Below are 18844 nucleotides of genomic sequence, written 5' to 3' on the forward strand. Positions count from 1 at the left end.
TTGGAAAAAAAAAAGGATGCTTGTGTAAAATGAGGCTCCACGTTCATGAAAACGAAGTCCATTGTTTCAATGATCCAACTCAGTGGGCGTGTCGGCTGAATGTGTGAAACTGAGCCTCACTCAATTGGCGACTGTTAATCAAATCCCACTTCTGCAACCTCCTTCTACGACTATTACTTCTGCCATCTTTTTTATGCTTGCACATAATTACATGTTTGAGGTGTGAATAGAAATCCGCTTCAATCGTCCGGTGGCTGGAGCAAACCTCAAAGAGCTTTTCCATGCCGCAACAACGAGGCGTTCTAAAGCCGGCTGACTGTTTTTTGTTTTTTCGGTTAATTTTTGCACACCCCGTTCTTTCTGCAAAGTCACAGTCACCCCGGTCAACCACGAGGCTCTCTAAAGGGGCCACACTCGACAAAATCTGGAAAATTCAAATGGAGGAAAATAATCCTCCGCAATTTAAATCCTAAAGCGTTATCAAATCAGATTTGGTGGTATATTTGCAGCTTAAATGCTGTTATGTTATTAGGAGAAAGCATGTCGTTTGAACAAATGGCAAAAAAAGGAGAATGTGTGCATCCTCCGATTATTTTTGCCCTTCTCCCGCCGTGAGATGAAGCGAAAAGCAAACGAGCCCCACGGTGTGTTGTTTCGGGGAATTTATTATGGACCACGACGACGACTCGGTCGGCAGTGCAGGTTTTTAGGCGCTACTCCTTTTTTCCCCTCGTTGCGTTATGTATGAGATTCAATTTGACATCGCTGCTCGTTTAAGCGGCACGGAGCGCAGATTTTCATTCCCAAACATTATTTGTTGAGTTGAGACGTTTGTGAGTGGCATTGGTTGCTTGCTATCCTCAACTGATCTTCACTCGTATTTTTCATTTTTCAAGCAGCGATCCAACTCGGAGTGTTGGAAGTAGCCGCGGTGCAAAAGGGAGAGCAGTGGTCACAATTACTCGGAGGGTGGGGGGGGTGGCGTTTCCCAGCATTCTTCAAATTTCACAAACAAGCGGAAGAACACTTTTTGGTTTGAATAGATTTCCTATCCAAAGTTTTTGAGGTCAAAAGCAAGAATTTGAAATTTTCCAAAGCAAGGAAAGAATCCTACAGTTCTGTCTTGAGATACAAATGTAATGCTTTTAACTCCAAATCTCAAAATCGGAAACGGTTCATCTTTTATTTCGTGTTAAGAATGTCATTCGTGAGGTCATCTGCAACGTTTGCCGTTTGTTCTAAATAAACGTTGCGTAATTGTCTTTATTTTACGTTGACGTTGACATTAAACGTTAACTCGGAATGGCCATAAACAGCTTGAAGCCTCTTTTCGAAAGATTTATTCATTACGACAAATTGCTGCTTGTTGTGAAGCCAACCGACTCAAGTTTTACTTTTCAGCCCACCGTGTATTTGAGTTTGAAAACCCCCGTTTTAGGCAGTTCGCAATTATTTGCCAGACGTGGAAATCCTTTGCGCTTCTTGACACATGGACAGCGTGACCTCGTCGATGCAAACGGAGGATTGCTCAAATTCAGTGCGAGTGACGAAAGGAAATCAGTTCCAACTGTTGCCGTCCGTGTTTTAGCTCGTACCACCGAGTTGATGTACGTGTTTGTCACTGCGACTCCGTCGACCGTCGTGCGTGGACGTATCCTCCAACACAGTGACACACGCAAAAATCGACTCGGCGCAGTTATTTTTAGAAACGGGCTTGTTTACTGGAGGGTTAAGAACTGCGTGGGGAATAAACTGTTGTAAACTGAAGTGTCGATTATTAATGCATGTTGTTAACTCGCGGTTGAATCAGTTGGGGGGCAGGCTGCATTTTTCATGGATCCTTTGCTCTTAATCTCTTCCTCTGCAACGGCCCCACCCCATCCTCCGTCCCCTTGGGCGCCGGCGCAGAACGAGGTGTTCCCGGAGCCTCTCTTCACCTGGACCCGCGTGGGGGGGCGCCTGCTGGACGGCAGCACCGAGCGTGAAGGCAAGGAGCTGATTCTGGAGCGCGTGCCGGCCGAGCTCAACGGCTCCATGTACCGCTGCACGGCACAGAATCCTCTGGGCTCCACGGACACGCACACCCGCCTCATAGTCTTTGGTAGGTTTGCGATCAAGTTCAAAGTCCAAGTCCAAATGATGATTTTTTTTCAGGGTCCCAATGGACAGCACCACAATGAGGTGGAATGCTCTTTACACCGTACCCGAAAAAAAAATGACATCGCTCTACAAAATGTATATCGACGTTAAACGTGAAATATAATGTTGCGATTTATGCGACCACTTTTGCCGCTCAATCTTTAATGCGCCGGCGAGATTGCGATTAATAAAAGATTGTGTCCCTAATCAGCTCGGCAACACTTTCTTTTTAAGACTGCACTTAGAGAGATGACTATTCTCTTAACGATGGGTTCAGTCCACCAATGGCGAGCTTTGGAGCGGCGCTTGCACGATCCCCAACAGACAACGATCACAACCGAGTCGATGGCGTACGAAATACAATCGAGTCGACGATATTTGAAGGAGGATGGGTTCGGGACGGATTTATTACATCCGAACCCCCGTGGGGGCCGTTTATAAATATCTTCCAGGTGGGCTCTTCATCTAAGCTTGTAGCTTGGTGGACTCCTTGAGTCTTTTTAGGTCTGAGTTTTCAAAACGAAACTGCAAAAACGTAGTTATCACATATTCATGATCGGCATGCCCACCAAGTTGAATGCTCGGTTCATTTAAAACTAGCTTTTGGCTATTTTTGCAAATTTGATTTCATGTTGTAAACGTCAGTGACTCAATGACTTTGACTCATTCAGAGGAACAATCATTTTGAGGCCCCTTTGCCTTTGCCTGGCAGAGAGGCATTACCTTGGAAGGCGCAAGAACATCGACGTGTACGTGACACGCGGTGCACCCCGAAGAGGTCATTGGCCGTGAGTCGTATGTGTCCTCCCCCGTTCCTTGGAGATGGCTCCTACTCTTACTTCGGGAAAGTAAATGGTGATGGACTGACCTCGGCGGCTTGAGATGAGACATTCGGCACCGGCAACATGTCCGACATACATCGGCAGGAATTATCGCACGTAATGACGACGCCAGCCGTCGGCATGCCGATAATGCGCGTCGCCATTCGGCATTCAAGCTGCTGCAAAGTGAGAAAGCGCCAAAGGTGGACGAGCAAGTTGTTTGCAGACGTGCTTCGCATTCATTCTTGAAGGCTAAATAAGGCCACAATATTAGGCACACATGCGCCAATGAGATCCAAAACAAATATTCTGCCTTTGCAATGAGAATGTTCACTTTTATCTTTGATGTTCAAGTTTATCTTCAAAGACTGCTGAAAAAAAGACTTGCCGACCACATTTCATACGACTAAATGAAACGGACAGTCCATTTTTCCAAAATCCCCACAGCAAATTCATAACGTACTCTATGAAGCCGAACATTTTTTGTCTGCTGGATTGGCTCTCCTTGAGAAATGTACCTAATAAAATGGGTGCAAGTCAGAAAAAGCGCCGCACCCCCGCGTTGACACGTCACTTCAGATGTGAGCTCTTAGCATCCCAAAATAGCTGGGGAGGCGTTGTTTTTACCCAGGGGGCACTCTTTCTCCTCACATTGCAATCACTTAAAGTAAAAAAATAAAAAAAACAAAGTAATTTACTCGGATCCTTGAGCACGAACAGAGCCTACTTGTGGTTCGCTATGTTCCCCAACTCCATTATCAGCTTACACTCGTCGTTCTCATTGGAGATGAGAACCTGAACCAAACAATGTCAATAATAACCTTTTTTTTTTGTCTCTCACAGAAAATCCAAGCATGATGAAAAACACGCAGAGCCAGAACAGTAAGTTTTTCCAACCACGCAAATGACTAAGTGACGAGTGGGCTAAAAATGCACCAGTGCACTCGCGATGTTTGACTTTGACACAAAAGTAAAAGAAATGTTTGGTGAGGTTCTACCATTTTCATAATTAGCATCTAGCACTTAACTCGTCGTACTCGTGGTGTGCACATTTCAACGAGAAGACAGTTTTGCTTCATGAGTAACACTTGTTCTATTTGGAACGCCAAAGTGACGTTACTAGTGGGCTAAATTGTCTTCCAAGTGACGACAACGGATTTACTCGTACATGAACCTGCTGCTGGATTTTAAGGATCTGGAATATTAGCGGCTTTCCATAAAGCTGCGACGACAGGCCTCCAATCTGTTTCATTTCCCACGAAAATCGATTCCCGGTGCCGCCGGGTCTCCTCCTCCAATGCGCCGCCTACTTTTTAAATGTAGCTCACGCCGTGTGAGACGCTGATGACGATTTTTGGATTGGGCCGCGCTGTGCGTGGTCAGCACAGATTATCCTCTGCAGCCCAAAAAAACAAATCCTGGATAAACATCCGAGATTTGGCGTCCTTTGTGAGGTGCGAACGGCATCGTTGACAGACGCTCAAAATGGACGCAAAATTCTGACTCGTCCATTTGATTCCTGAGAACAGTGAGAGGGAGGGAATTGTGTCGGCTTTCTGCCAGTAGGGGGCGCCATTGAATCTTTTCTGGGTGTCGTCTTCACAGGAGATATTAGGTTATTAGTCGTCAGACTTCACTAACATGAAATGGAACCATATTTTTGTTTTCCTGAAAATGTCAGCTGACTATCTTTTCAGGCATAGCTTCCTTGGACTTTTTTTTTTTGGTCTGCTCATGATAGACAAATGGCACGTTGTCACTGAGTCAAACTGTCTTCAGGGGATGAATTTTCAAGATGCTTGTTCAAATTCTGACCTTGTGGAGGGAGCCGAGTTCTGTGTTTTTGGGGGGGGGGGACCATCAAACCGTTTTACAATTTAAAGTCTAATATGTTAAAATAAAATGGAGGATGGATTTGAATGCTTGTCAAAATCCAGTTGAAAGACAATCGTCCCAAAATGCTGACCACCTGTGTACTTTGTATTTTGCTTTCTTGGATTTTTTTTATTTTTTGGGGGTGAGTCCCCCAATGAAATTCATTCTAAATGTTGGTTTAAAGATAACAAGCCTCATCAAACTTTTGAAGTGGATGACACACGTGAGTTGGATCAATATTCAGCTCGCACCCATGTTGGTGTCAGAAAACAAAAACATGTCCAAGCTCTCACTTTCTGGCCGCAACATGTGACGCCGCATTCTTCTTCTTGGAAAAAGCAAAACATTAGAATTTTTTCTTTCAAATTGCTTTGAATGGGGGCCATTTTTGATGGAACGGCACCACCTTTTTTGGTGCAAATGCCCAACTTCACATCTTCATCTGGCATGTTACAGACACTTTTGATATGTGTGCGTGTGTCATACATCAACAACAACAACAGGTTGTTTGCAGTGAATCTTGCAAAGGTGTGTTCATCCAAGCGCGAGCGCATCCTCTGTGGTCCACTTGCAGCGGCCTGGCGAACACACGCAAGTCGCGCGGCCATCTGTTGGTTTTCACACTTTTGGCTCGGACCGCGTTGAGGCCGTGCCAGCCGGCTTTGCCACACTTGTGGGAGTGGTCTCGCTCTGCCGTCAACAAAAGACAATCGCAATCCAACTGACAGGAAGAACAAAACTTTTTTTTCCATCGCTTGGATTGTTTTTCTCTCTTTTCTCTTGTATTCTTTTTTTTCCGACGCTCGGTGGCATCGCTTTGACTGTAAAATAAAAGTGCTTTTGTATCAATGTGACATTTATAATAGTATAAAACCAATTTCCTGGCTATATAAATATATTCTCATTTGGTAGCATTTGTATTTAATCCTCGTCATTTTCTAAACCTTTAAATAATTACGCCATTCTCATTGTGACGGGTTTAGTTGGGTTTTTTTGGGGGGTTTTTTTGTGCTTTTGCATTTTGAGGGGTTGTCATGAAAAAGATGGCACAAAACCATTGGCAGCGGCCTGAAGAGAAGGGCCAACGTGCATCCTGACACGACAAGCATCCATTTTTCTGACTAGCGCGGGAAGTTCTCTGAGACGGCATCGAGTCGTTGAGCGAACGGCCACGTTAGCGGTGACCTTGTTGTGCGCCAGTTTAACTTGCACGCGCGTTTGTGTTTGTGTGCGCATGACCCGATTCTGTCCTTGCTGTGACACACCTGCTCCCGCACTCATGCTGGCATTTGAATATTCAAATCTGGATCCCCAAGCCACAGCTAGAGGGGGAGTGAAAGCAATGAAGAGCAAATAAAGGACAGAGACGGGATGTAGATGGCAACCATTTCAAAAAGACATAATTAATGTCAAGCAGCATGCTAGACCAAGAGCTTTGCACGCCTGCCTGCCTCATAATTTTGGGGCTTGGCTTTGCCCGCCGAGCTTGCGGTTTCCTTTCTCTACTCAAATAATAAAAAAATGTTTATATATATATATATATATATATATATATATATATATATATATATATATATATATATGGCACGGTGAATCTGCGAGCTGGAGTTTTGAGAAATAAATGACAAGAATATAAGATGCCCAGTAAAGCTGAGCCACTTTATCGGTTCGTTCAACTTTGTATTTGAGAAGCAAAAAAAAGCTATTTGAACTGTCTCCGAATCTACAAAGTCGTAGAAGTCAAACAACGTGACTAATCAAAATTAATGACGGAAAAACGATCCGATTGATTGTCTTAAAAAATGTCAGCAAACTCTGGCATGTTCGAGCAGAACGGAAAGCAGCCGAGCTGAGGAGCTCTTCGGCAGAAAAAAAATTGTGAAAAATCAACTGCAAAAATGTACAATTCAAAAGAGGCTTTTCTTTAAGGCAGTTTGCGCGCTTCAAGGTAAGCGTTGACGTCTGTTCCTACGTCCATTTCTTCTCGCCGCTTTTGCGGCTCGGCTCGCCATCTGCTCCCGAAAGCTGCGCCGAACGCCAAACGTGGCCGTCACACACGTGCAAAAGGGAATATGCGGCGATAACACATTCGGTCCATTCAAATGAATTTGCCACTTCATCGAGCGCCGCTCTCATTAAATGACGGCGCGCGGCTCGTGCCGTATGTGTGAGAGGTTCCTCTTTCATTTACATTGTTAATGTGTCGTGCTTAACAGAGGGTGATTTCAGCAACGCTAATGATGCGCAACTGTTGCTTTATATGCGAAAGCAGTTTATTGGGCTTGCATGCCGCAGATATTTTCGGCATGTCATGAGATGGCAGGCCTGAGCGATCGTGGCAGGCAAAAAGACATGAGCAGGCAACTTTTTCATCGCTTTGCACTGTAGTGACTGATGCAGAAATTTGCAATTAAGACGAATGAATAGACGAAAACCGCTTTTGAATATGCAGGAAATCCAAAGTAGTCACAGAGGAGAGAAAATATTTGTCAGAAAATGTTCGTCTTTTTGTCCACTGAAGTGACTGAGACACTTGGACGTAAAAACGCATGTCAGTCAAAGTCAGCCGTCGCCGGGCCTTATTTTTGCAGACCGGCACACTCAACTGGTGCATCCTCATTTTTGTGCCAGGTCAAGTTTACCCTGTTTGGGAATTTGTTAGGCCGTGCTACGTTTTCAATGCCACAAACCTGGCGTGTCTGATTTTGGTGACAGAAAATCGATTCGACCCCACAGGGGGAAATCTGGTCTAAGTTGTGGCGCAGTTGCTTGCAAGCTGGGATCTTCTTGTAGTTCTTTATCCCGTTAAGGCCGATGACTTGCTGAGTTGAAAAGGGAATGAAAAAACCCACTTCGATTGGCTGCGCCCGTCGTCTCAATACCAAAAGAAAGTCAACTACTCCCATGCTCGCAGTTAGACGGCATGACTGTCGTGACTGATGCACGTCTTCGACTTTGTCTTGTGCATAGAAAAGAAAGCAGCTCTTGAATGTAACGGTTGTGACATTCATTTTTCCCAAAAAACAATTTTTGAATTTTTCACCAACTCCCAATGGTGTTTTTTTTTTTTTTTTTAAGGAACTTTATTCTCACATGTTCAATGTAACGTTGGTGTGTGACGGTGCGTCTTTTTGCTGTTTTCAGGTGGCGCCTCGCACATGAACGCTGTGGGCGGCATCACGTGGATGGCCCTCGTCCTCACAGTGACCGTGGAACTGACGTGAAAACTCGTACGCTCGCACTCACACACACATACTTGTCCTTCTCACATAACACACACACACACACACACATTCAAAAAAGCAACAACATGTCAGCTTACTTTCAACAACCTCGCGAGTGTTTTTTGGCCCTCAACAGAATTTCTGTTGAGGCGACGGTGCTGCCACACGGTGGCGCTCCTCCTCTTTTTTGTATGGAAAATAACGATTACGGTACCTAAAGAACATGATGAACATGACAAGCTCCTTCCTTAAATCCGCTCCAAGTTACACTTTTTTTTTCTTGTCCTACGTTTGCCTGTTGACCAATAAAATTAGTTCAAACTGTTAAGATGGCATTCGGCTATGATTTTCTAATTTCTTTTTTTGGGGGGTCAAAGTGTCATTGCTTTTTCCACGCAAATGTGAAAAGTGGCTCAGGCAACGCCTCCCTAAAAAAACAAAAAAAAACAAATGCGCCGCACCCATCTGCTCCATGTCCCAGTATGCACCGGATCAGCACCACAAGGGGGCAGAAGAGTGGATGGCGTGGGCGGGGCCAATGCAGACATTTAAACAGAACAAGCTCTGTACTATACAACTATCTTTTTTTGTGTTATTTCATTTTTTTGTTCCTCTTTTTAACCACTCAGAATGTACAAAAAGAATTTAAATGCATTGGGAAAAAAAATCTGTTTTTGAGTGTATTTTGTGTACATCAGTGTAAATAATGCAGATAATTAAAGAGGTTTTATGAGGTCGCGGTGAGGGACGGTTACGTTGGCTGACAGAACAAAAACGGCTTTTCTGTATCCCATCAAAGTTGTTTTATTTTTTTGGCTTTTTTAATCTCCAGCCTATACCGGTATGACAGGAAGTGTTGTCTCATATGTCGGATGTTTTCAGGATTGTGATGCATGTGAGTTTGATTTGAATCCTCCGATATTTTTTTTTTTTTTTGCTGCACTGCTGCTGCAGTTTGTTTCTTTGTCATGCTATCTTAAGTGACCTACATTGTGTGCGGGGGTGTGTGTGTGTGTGTGTGTGTATACGTAACACTCTCTCTTTCTCGCTCTCTCACTCTCTCACACGGATGTTTGCCGAGATTAGCCGCTGTTTTTTGGGTTTTTTTCCCTCACGCCGGACTGACAAAACAGGGTTGTTTGCATTTGTTTCATTTCACCTGTATTAAGGTGAAGAGCTGATCAAACTGACACGCCTTGGCGTTGCTTATGACACGCGTGTATGTGTTTTGAATAATCATCACTTGTCTCTGTACACACAAAAAATAAAAATGTATTCATTTGCCATGATGATAGTGCTCAGTTTTCATTGACACTGTTTGGGCGACAAAATAATGGAACAATATTTAATTATTTATTATTGCATCAAACTGAGCAATATTGCTAATATTTTTTTTCCTCTCATGTTGGCAAATAGAGTCGACTAAAAAGCGTATTTTCTCCTTTAGTAGCTCTTGGGCTTACTCTATTGCAGAAGATATTTTATGATAAATTCCAAACAGAAAACGCTTGTCTCTCAAATCATCTTTCCCTATTGAAATGATTGGAAATGCAATTAATTCGTTCCTGCAACCCCGTCAAAAGAATTTCCTTCTAAATATCTTCCGCCACTGTTTGTGTTGAAATAGCCTTTTCTTCAAGGTTTTTAAAACGCCACCAAAGTGATGCTAATTGGCCGACAATGGCACTTAACATTTATGTGTTACCATTAGGCTAACGGGAGCATTCCTAAGGCAAAGTTGTTTGGTCGCAAACTTCACCAAATGTAATCGTCTTGGATTTTTGTTTACTTTGAGAGAAAACTTCAATTTGGAGTGTGATTTAACAACTTACAGACACGTTTTCACGTCAGGTGGGTGCTTCGTCGAAAGTCAAAGAGAGAAGCCTCGTATCGTTAAAAACGTGCAAGTCAGGTTATTTGTATGTCAAGGCAAAACGTACCGTACTTATCAGAAAGTAATTAAGTAGTCACCCATTTGATATTTGCCTCATTCCTTTGGGGTCAATTTGGATTTTTTTTTTTTTATTTATATTTGCTGTGGAAGCAGCTTTACAAATGCCCCGACTGCTTTCCTCAGGTGTGTGCGAGCGTATTTGTGTGAGTGTGTCTTTGCGACACATTGTGATTTTATTCATAGGACGTACTTTATGTGCATTTTTTTTTTTTTTGCAACTTATGTATTCATTTTGTGTTTTGGGTTTGACCTTCACCATAAAGATTAGCTTTACTGATGCAATGTGTGGTCTGCATTTGCTATTTGTTTGTGTACGGTTGTATCATTTATTGTACTCGATGCGCTCGATTCAAATGTTTATGCCGCTTTCGTTCTGAATTTCATTCTTTGTCTGTAACCTTCCCGATGAACTTCAGTTTTGCACATGCCATGTTTCCCTCCGAGAGCAGAGTACACAATTTGAGACAAGCTGTCACGATGATTCAATGCAGTTGTAAAACCGCAACGTTAAGAAATAATATTCCAATCAATTCGCTGGGTTGCCACGGTGTACCTAATGTTGTGACCGGCGAGTGTTTTTCTATCGTGTATTATTTGCGCCTAACTGCGGCTGCAGGGCTCGTTTACAAGGCGACTCCGTTTGTTGCTGGCACCATAATCATACACATGAAATTTCTTGGCGCTCAACAACATGCCAACGTCCTCGGCAAGCCTTTGAAGAGGAGCGCTAATCATCAACCACTAAAGCTCGTTTCCAATTGAAGGTTAATTTAACGCCATAATCCCTCATCGTCTTTTTTCATCGATAATCATACCTGAGATAAGCGACGGTACATGCATGTTCTGGCGAAGGTTTAAAGGATTTCATCCCAGAAATGTCCGCAGACTCCGACAGTCAAAAAGTATGACGCTGCAAAATGGCCCCGCAAGTTTTCGAGCTGCTTTCCAGCATAATTACCGTGCAACAAAATGAAGAGGCACGAACTCTGAGAGGAAAGTGGAGTGCACCCACTGCATCTCATCATAACGCGGCAATTTAATTTGAATTCAAGAGGCACAAAAAGAAATAAAAATCAGATCGCAATTGTATGAGTGGAGAGGAAGTAAATGAGAATGGGCAGTGTTAATTCTGTACGATCAGGTCACATGACCTAAAATTGACAACATTTGATCAAAGCTGCGAAAAGCCTGCTGAATTTCTCCAGTTGCATAAATAATCTCCCGAGAAAAGGACTCGTTTTTGCTTCTTTTTACTCTCGAGGAGCAAAATAAAGGAAATGTTGATGCCAATTGAGATTTTTGTTTAGTTTGCCTTTTCTTAGGTCTTAACCTTTCCTCTTGCAACAAACGAAAAGTGAACTAAACAAGTGGCGTGCGGACAACAAGTTTATCTGTAATCTATTATCAGGAGAAGGAGGAGAAAGTGCGTCCCTCCCGAGTAGACAATCATGTCATCCTCATCTTGGTCCGAACGGCTCACCGAGCTAAGAACAAAGGTTAAGACCATCAGCGAGATGTCACAGAGGCTCGCTTGTGAATTATTCACAAGTCATACTGGGCTTGAAGACTTTAGTCTCCGTGATGCGCTTATCTCAAAGCTATCACATGACAAAACTGAGCATCTGGAATCGCTGACACATGTCCTTCCTTTCTGCCTGCAACACCTTAGAAAGCATATTTTCTAAACAACCTTTGCAGGTTCGAACATTATCATCCTCCTCACATAGACACGTACAAAATCAACTGCAAACGTTATAATAAGTATGCCCGGCGAGTCGTCGGCAGTGTCACTGCGAGTTAATTGTGACCTTTGTCAGCGTTTGTAAGTAGTGAATCTCGGTAACCGTTGTCCCAAAAAAAAAACGTTTTTGTGCACTTTCTCAAGGAAGTCGTTAACAATGGTCCAACGATGAAGTCAAACCATCTGATTTCTCCAGTCTGCTTCGAAAAATAAGTGAGCAATGTGAGGATGCTCTGCTACAGTGTCTCGTTCTGGAACGACTCATCATCAAATATTTCGTCACCCCTCACCCTTCCGGTTACAGACCAGACGACTGCTTTTCAAAAGTCAAAGGCTTCAATTTCCAACTATTTCACCGAGAGCCCTAGAAGAGGTCACTGCCGCCCACAGAGTCAAGTTCAATGCAGGAGTTTTCATGTGGACCAGAACCTCGCTCGAGTGCGTCTGCGGCGCACATGACAGCCTGAAAGCGGCTGAGCTGTAAACGCAGCTTTTATGGAAATGAATGAAGCGGTCACGTGCTTCGTCTGCCAGAGCCCAATGTGGAAGAGAAAGGTTCTGATCCACGGCATAACTGTGCAAACAGACGGATCCTGGTGGCGATGTGTTTGATACAACTATTGTCCTTCCCCGCCCCTTAGTTAAACCCTGCTTTCAACCTGCAGCTCAAACTGTGCCGGGAGAATGAGTCAGTTGGTTATAAAACATTGAAGACCTGCGCAGCATGTAAAACCTACGCCAACAAAAAAAAAAAAAGGCACCGAGGTCTTTTTGTCTTGGGTGACATTTTATAGAGAAAAAAAAACATGAGGTAATGAGAGAATCTCTCAACCAAATATTGATCTTTATTAAGTGCTTGCTTCAAAGTGTTGAATCAGCATCGAACTCACCACAGGTGTAGCGTGACCCGAGCTCCGCCTCCAAAGAGATGCAAATGTACCTCCGCAGGTTTCATTTTACACCCGGAGGCAAAGAGCAGACGTCATCGGATCATTGGAGCTCTTTTGCAATGAAAACCAGCCAATATGCAATTGTCAGCTGAGCCACGTTGACAAAAGGATCAGTCAACCAGTCATTACCGCCATCACGCCTGCTGCTGCAGCTGCCATGGCTATCGCAGACCTTCTAGGAATCCAATTCGACATGCAGCTGCTGCTCAAAATAAGTCTTTCTTTGGCGACAGTGTTTCTTGTGTCATTAGCCTACAGGTTCTACAGCTCTCGGGGCGCGGAGCAAGGTCCCGTTCAGCATAACAAAGAACAAAAGACTTGCCAGAGATGCAAGACAACCCTGGTGACGAATGACTCAGATGATCATCCACTCGGACCTTCCCTCACTGATACGCCGTCAGCTGACAATGCCAACGAAAGGCCGACAGAAGCTAATGTTGCCCGGGAGGAATGCGGCCAGTCACACAATGATCAACATTTTAGCAAAGAAGCCAAGATATCGTCATCCGGTAATTGTGATCTGAACCTTTCCGAAGCAGCAAAGTGTGGACTCGCGACTACGAAAGGCCGACGCTCTCCTTACGTTTTAAAAATGTTGGACGGCGGTTTGGGTGTGGGAAGGGAGCTAAGACAGGACTTGGAACGACATGGCGTCTACTCCAGCTTTCTCTCCAAGGCGGAGGTCAAGGTGGAGGATGCTCAGCTGGTGCTGGACAGTCCCAAAGACCAGGTAGTGCATGGAAAGATTTATGAATACTACGTGGAAACCTCTTCTCACTGTACCACCGACCCAAACGTTTTGTTGGGTCAGAATGAAAAAAAGTCTAAGTCCGAACGAGCAGAGATTGGAAGCAGTGGCGACATCCAAACAGGTTCTCCTCCTCCCGTGGAACCTGACGAACCATCCTTCCTTGGGAACCCAAAGCTGAGGTCCTCCATGATGTCCAAACCTCTACGCAAACAGAGCTATCTTGCTGCTACAGCGCAGTCAGAGCTGCCAGGTCCAGTATCTCCCGCTTATAACGAAACCAACGCTGGTCCCCTCTCGATCACCCCTTTGACAAAATATGAATGCCAAAATGTGAGCAAACAGTTTGATTTGGATGCTGTAGCAGGGAGTCTCTTGGTACACCGTTCTGATTTGGAAAACCTCAAAAGTCAACTGAATCTGGGGAACTGTTTGGAGGCACTCTTTTTGGCCAAAAAACACGATCAGCGGTCAGTGGTGCAAGCGGCCTTAGAAGTTATGTCCAACAACTACCTACAAGTACTCCTGGATGCGGACCTTCATAGGCGACTTACCGATGCCGAACTGCAACTTATCAAGAGGCAGAGAACTAGAGGAAGACGATTCGTAATGGTGGCGGACATGGACTGCCACGACTGTTCAAAGAACTGCAGGGTGCCAAAAAAGAACCTGAGCGCTGCGTACTACTATGACGACTGCAGAGACAGCTGGCACAAACTTTGCTCCATTCCACAAGAAATCATCAGCAATGCCTGTGCCATGTGCACGATGGATAACTACCTTTTTGTCGCCATGGGCTGCCAAGGCACTGAGGGTGAGATGACCCCTTCCAAGCGAGTGTTTTGCTATAATCCTCTCACGGCCATTTGGAAGGAGATCAGTCCAATGAATGAAGCCAGGCCCCGTTGCAAACTTGCCGCCCTGGACGGCTACATCTACGCCATCGGTGGGGAGTGCCTCTCGTCAGTGGAGCGCTACGACCCGCGATCAGACAGTTGGACTTTTGTGGCCTCTCTGCCGAACGATACCTTCGCCGTGGCTCATCACGTGGCGGTTTGCAACGGGGAGCTGTTTGTGTCCGGGGGTAGTCTTCGCTACATGTTGCTCCGCTACAGTCCCAAGAGCGACACCTGGAGGGGGAGTCTTCTTGCGGGCGGCAAAGACAAGACGGCCGACATAGTGGCCGTGGGACCCTTTCTGTATCGCTTTGAAGTCAACCCTCTGCTGGGGGTCAGCGTGTACCGCTACCACACCGTAGCCCGACTGTGGTACGAGTGCGGCTCCAAACGCCTCTCCCACTGCCCCGCTTTCCAGTGCGTGGCAACGGGCGACAACATCTATTGCGTCAGCCGTCACTTCACCTTGAGATTTGAGGCGGACGAGATCTCTCCGGCTTTCGCCGATGACAATTTGAGTGTGGCCTCTGCAGCCAAGGGTCTGCTTTTCCCCTTTGTCCTGTCGCTCCCTGAGAAGAGGCCTCTGCAGACCAGCGTTTAGAAGGACGTGAGGATTGTGACGGACGCTCTCCATCAGCTTCCTTTTGGATCATGGTCATGAAGATCTTTGAGGTTCCCCGGAGATTTAGACTTTGTTCTTTGGTATCACTGTCACACTGAAGCTGTGAAAAGGGATACGTGCTAATTTTCAAATATATCCTAAAAGTAGGTGTTCTGTTCTAAATGTGTATTTTACATGAAGGAGTTAATAGCTTAAGTGTCTGTTTTGTGCATATTTTCATGCAAAACACAACCACAATGTTGCTCCATTTTACTTTTATAGCAATTACTGCCCCTTTATTAGCAATCTCTGACCATAAATGTAAAACATTAGCACCCTAATGGCCGTCTGACTACTGTTTGCTTAGATTAACGCAGGATGCGCTGCCTCACAAACAGTTTGCTCCTCGGGATTTGTGGCTCCGCCTTGCCATAAAGTGACTTTTACAACATTTTGGATATTCAGCTTGTCGCGCCGAATCCCACTCATGAATAAGTGTTGCCGTAAGTATACATTATCCAAATGGGACGATACGGCCACCATCCATCACTGAGCTTGCGGTACACCGGGCACAAATCGAACTGGCACAGTGTCCTGGAAAGGACGCCATTATCTGCGCAAATCGAACAACATGTAAATGGACGTGTCATGCAATATGAATCGCTGAGCTTCTGAAAACATTTGCCTCAGGCGCAGTGGTTGTCCTTTGGCGGCCAGAAAACCGACTGAGTTTTTTTTGGGAGCAGTTTGGTGTCCTCAAACGTCTTAAGACGTATACAAACTTGTCATTTTGTGCATGCGCCACGTATTCCGGGGGTGGGTCATTAAGATGTGCGGCGAATGATGTAAATATTTATGACTGGGGGGCTCATTGAACGACTGACAGCATCCCTTGAGAGACGTGCTGCTACAGCGCCATCATGTGGCTCAGGCAGGAAACGGAAAAATGCTTGGAGCTTGACAGGTTGCTCTCCGGAACTTAACTCAAACAACAGGCGAGCGGCGGCGTCGGCACAGTCGAGCGACTAAGCTGCCACCGGTCGCTCGCAGATGGTTGACCATCAACATAAGCGTCTTTGATTCTTCCTAATTAAACACTTTGATTCCGTGTAATTAAGCCCCTAATGGGATGGGAGTTGCACACATCCCCGCAGACATCGCATTGGATGACTCATGACTCGGGTCAGCTCCAGCATCAACACGGGTTCCCCCCATTTTTTTTTTTTTTTTTTCTGCGCAAGATCTCTGGGAATACTGAGAGCACACACTGCGTTTGAGAGAGGAGGAATTTGCATGTCATTATCTTCGGGAAGCGTTCACATCATTTAAGCCCTTGCCTTCTGGTTCCACATGCGTGTGATAAAGAACCGGAGAAGATCGAAAGCGGTTGGACAGAAGCGCAGCATAGAAAAGGAGCATGTTCGCTCTTTAAAATAAACAAGCAAGTGGCAGTGTTTGGATCAACAAATGAGGCAAGGCAAACGGTATCATGCCCGAGGCCGTCTCTAAACTTGTTCTCACAGTGAAACTCAGATAATTAAACGCAGGAGTCTGTTAGTCTACATGGTATCAGTTTTTTTTATAATCGCTAACTTCAGTTCAGTTACACTTTTTTTTTTTTTTTTTTTTTTTTTGCCACACCCAACCTGAAAATGCGGATTTCTAGGGCGAAAAAACACAATCGTGTGCTAAATGCTCGGCACTTTCAGTTTTATTTTTATTTATTTTATTTGTGACTAGAGTACATTAATGACACATTAAATAACCACATTCCCTTTCAAATGTTTCAGAGCCAATGAAGCAACTGGAATCTTTAGACTCAAATTAATTACAGTAAATTCTCAAAAATTGCGCCCTGGAAAATTTACGAAATGTTTCAACTTGAGGCGTGACTGCTGCTTTGCGGACTCGAGCAAAGCGTGTTTGGTGGGAAGGGCCATAAAGGAAGTTGCCTGAGATATTAACTTCTCGGAAACAATAAAATGCGCATCTGCGTGGAGGCACTTTTCATGGTTCGCGAGCAGAACTGCCGCGTGCATGCAAACTATACAACTCCTCGGTGTGTTTCGTTCATCGTCATTCATTTTTAATTCCTCATGTATAATAATAATGTTTGGTGTGCTTTTGAATGGCTCCGGTCCCGTCTTGCTGACTCAAAAGCCACTTTCAAATTGGACTTTTGCTTTCAACAAGAAGGGCGTGAGTGTCCTGCATCGTCATCGCGATGCGTCGACGAAACTCAAGGAGTGTGTTGTTACACAAACTGTGTCGTCACTGTATGGAACATGTTGGTCACTCAATAGCGACCTCGGCTGTAGATCGAACATCATTGCAGCTAAACAAAATGAGGCTGGGGGTGGAAGTTGGGAAAAATTGCACGCTGCAAACCCAATATTAGTCCGTAAAACAATGAGAAATCTTTCTCCATTTGCTTGTGTTTTACTTTCAATATAATTTCATCTTTTTATCATTTCATTTGCTCTATTTGTTTGCTGATTGAAGTTGTTTGTCTGTTTGTTCAGAGAACACAAAATAGATAACAGAAAATAATTTAGTAGGAAGTGAAAAGATTGAAAAGAAGATTTAAATTGCATCATGAGCACAGTTGACGAGTTCAAAAGGGAAAAGGAAGACGCAAAGAAGTTATCGAGACGTGCCGCTTATTCTTTGTGTATTTTGACTTGTACACTAATAAAAACATTTGTATTAAGGAACAAACGGAGATGGTGGACATCCTTTTTTAAGAGCCATTTGATGAATGTGTGGATACTTTTTCCGGTTCTTTTTTCCAACTTGGCCCTGGTGAACGACGTCCGTCTCACAGTGCAGAGGTGCAAGGTTCCATTTCGGTACTTCAGGCATTCTTCAATTTTTACTCAGGCAAAAAAATCCGGACCCTGTGTGGATGCCAAGCCCTCCTTTGAATCTTCGACTCCTTTGAAACAAGAGGTCACACATCCCGACAGCTGAGTTTTTTAACTGAAAATTGGCGATTCGATATGACAGCTGTCTTCGTACGCGCTCAGTGGGCTGCGCCTGTGACTTTGGCCACAAGAGTTTTTGTGTCAATTCCGGTGTTGGGACAATCTCAGAAATGACCATTTTGACTCCGTTTTATAGTCGCTGTTAAAAATGGGCTGCTTGGAAGCGGAAGGAGGTGCGACGTTGGCTTTTAAAGCGGTCACAGAGTCAAAGGACAGTTCGGCTTCCAATGTAGGGTCCTGACTTTTAAGAGTGGTTTTTAAGGAACAATTCAAAAGTAAAATTGCTCAGGAATCGAGCCCACAACACCTGCATCCAAAATCAGAGGCTCAAGCCGCTGAGCCCCAAAGACAGCTGCTGTTGCTAATCAGTCAGGCTTCCAAAGGAGCGTTTAAAGGTTTCACGATTTCTGATAGCTGTCCCAAAATTCAGCTGAAAAATTCTGCCGGATTCAAAAGAGGCTTTGACTGATTTTTAAGAGTGATTGAGTAAAAATTCACATGTAAGAATGTGTGAACTCAAATTGTAAAAAAGTCAGAGTTTTAAAGTGGGCTTTAAAAGACGAGTTCACTTCCGGGAAGTGTGCCCATTCTTAACAGCGGCTGTGATGCAGAGTCAAAACTTCATTTCTAAGATTGCCGCAGCACAGCAATTGATGCCAAAATCCCAACCTCCAATGCGAGCTAGCTAGCTTGACGCTGTCCAAAGATCTTGTTCCCCGAGAGACATATTGCAACGTGTTTGGCCCGTAACACGTTCATGTGGCGGCGACAAGCCATTCGCACGGTTGCCCGATTGAGATATTCTTTGAGGAGTGATCACGCGCCTCTCCAGTTTTTCTCTCTTGGCCGTATTCATATGGAATACTAATTTGATTACTTGTTCCCGAACGTGCCAATCTTCCAGCGATGTC

At 44.6% G+C, this 18844-nt stretch overlaps 2 protein-coding genes across 5 annotated transcripts in view; both read left to right on the plus strand.

Moving 5' to 3' along the window:
* Positions 1–9348, plus strand: part of igsf21a (immunoglobin superfamily, member 21a) — a 154494-nt gene extending 145146 nt beyond the window's left edge. For all 4 annotated transcript variants that reach the window (XM_088309836.1, XM_088309837.1, XM_088309834.1 and 1 more), the window contains 3 exons: positions 1909–2101; positions 3804–3842; positions 7980–9348. In XM_088309836.1, the coding sequence (XP_088165962.1) occupies positions 1909–2101; positions 3804–3842; positions 7980–8059 (312 nt within the window). In that variant the 3' untranslated portion in view covers positions 8060–9348. The remainder of the gene's footprint in view (positions 1–1908; positions 2102–3803; positions 3843–7979) is intronic.
* A 3513-nt stretch (positions 9349–12861) lies between these two features.
* Positions 12862–17472, plus strand: klhdc7a (kelch domain containing 7A). The gene has a single exon (XM_088309504.1). The coding sequence runs from the start codon at positions 12862–12864 to the stop codon at positions 14947–14949; it is 2088 nt and encodes a 695-aa protein (XP_088165630.1). The 3' UTR covers positions 14950–17472.
* Positions 17473–18844: the final 1372 nt, after the last annotated feature.

The sequence above is a fragment of the Idiotropiscis lumnitzeri genome, chromosome 11 (genome assembly GCF_059441095.1).
Source record: "Idiotropiscis lumnitzeri isolate Australia: NSW breed Sydney's pygmy pipehorse chromosome 11, RoL_Ilum_1.0, whole genome shotgun sequence".
Lineage (NCBI taxonomy): Eukaryota > Metazoa > Chordata > Actinopteri > Syngnathiformes > Syngnathidae > Idiotropiscis > Idiotropiscis lumnitzeri.

Excerpts from the sequence above, each read along its gene's own strand:
- klhdc7a (XM_088309504.1), top strand. The coding sequence starts at position 12,862 with ATGGCTATCGCAGACCTTCTAGGAATCCAATTCGACATGCAGCTGCTG.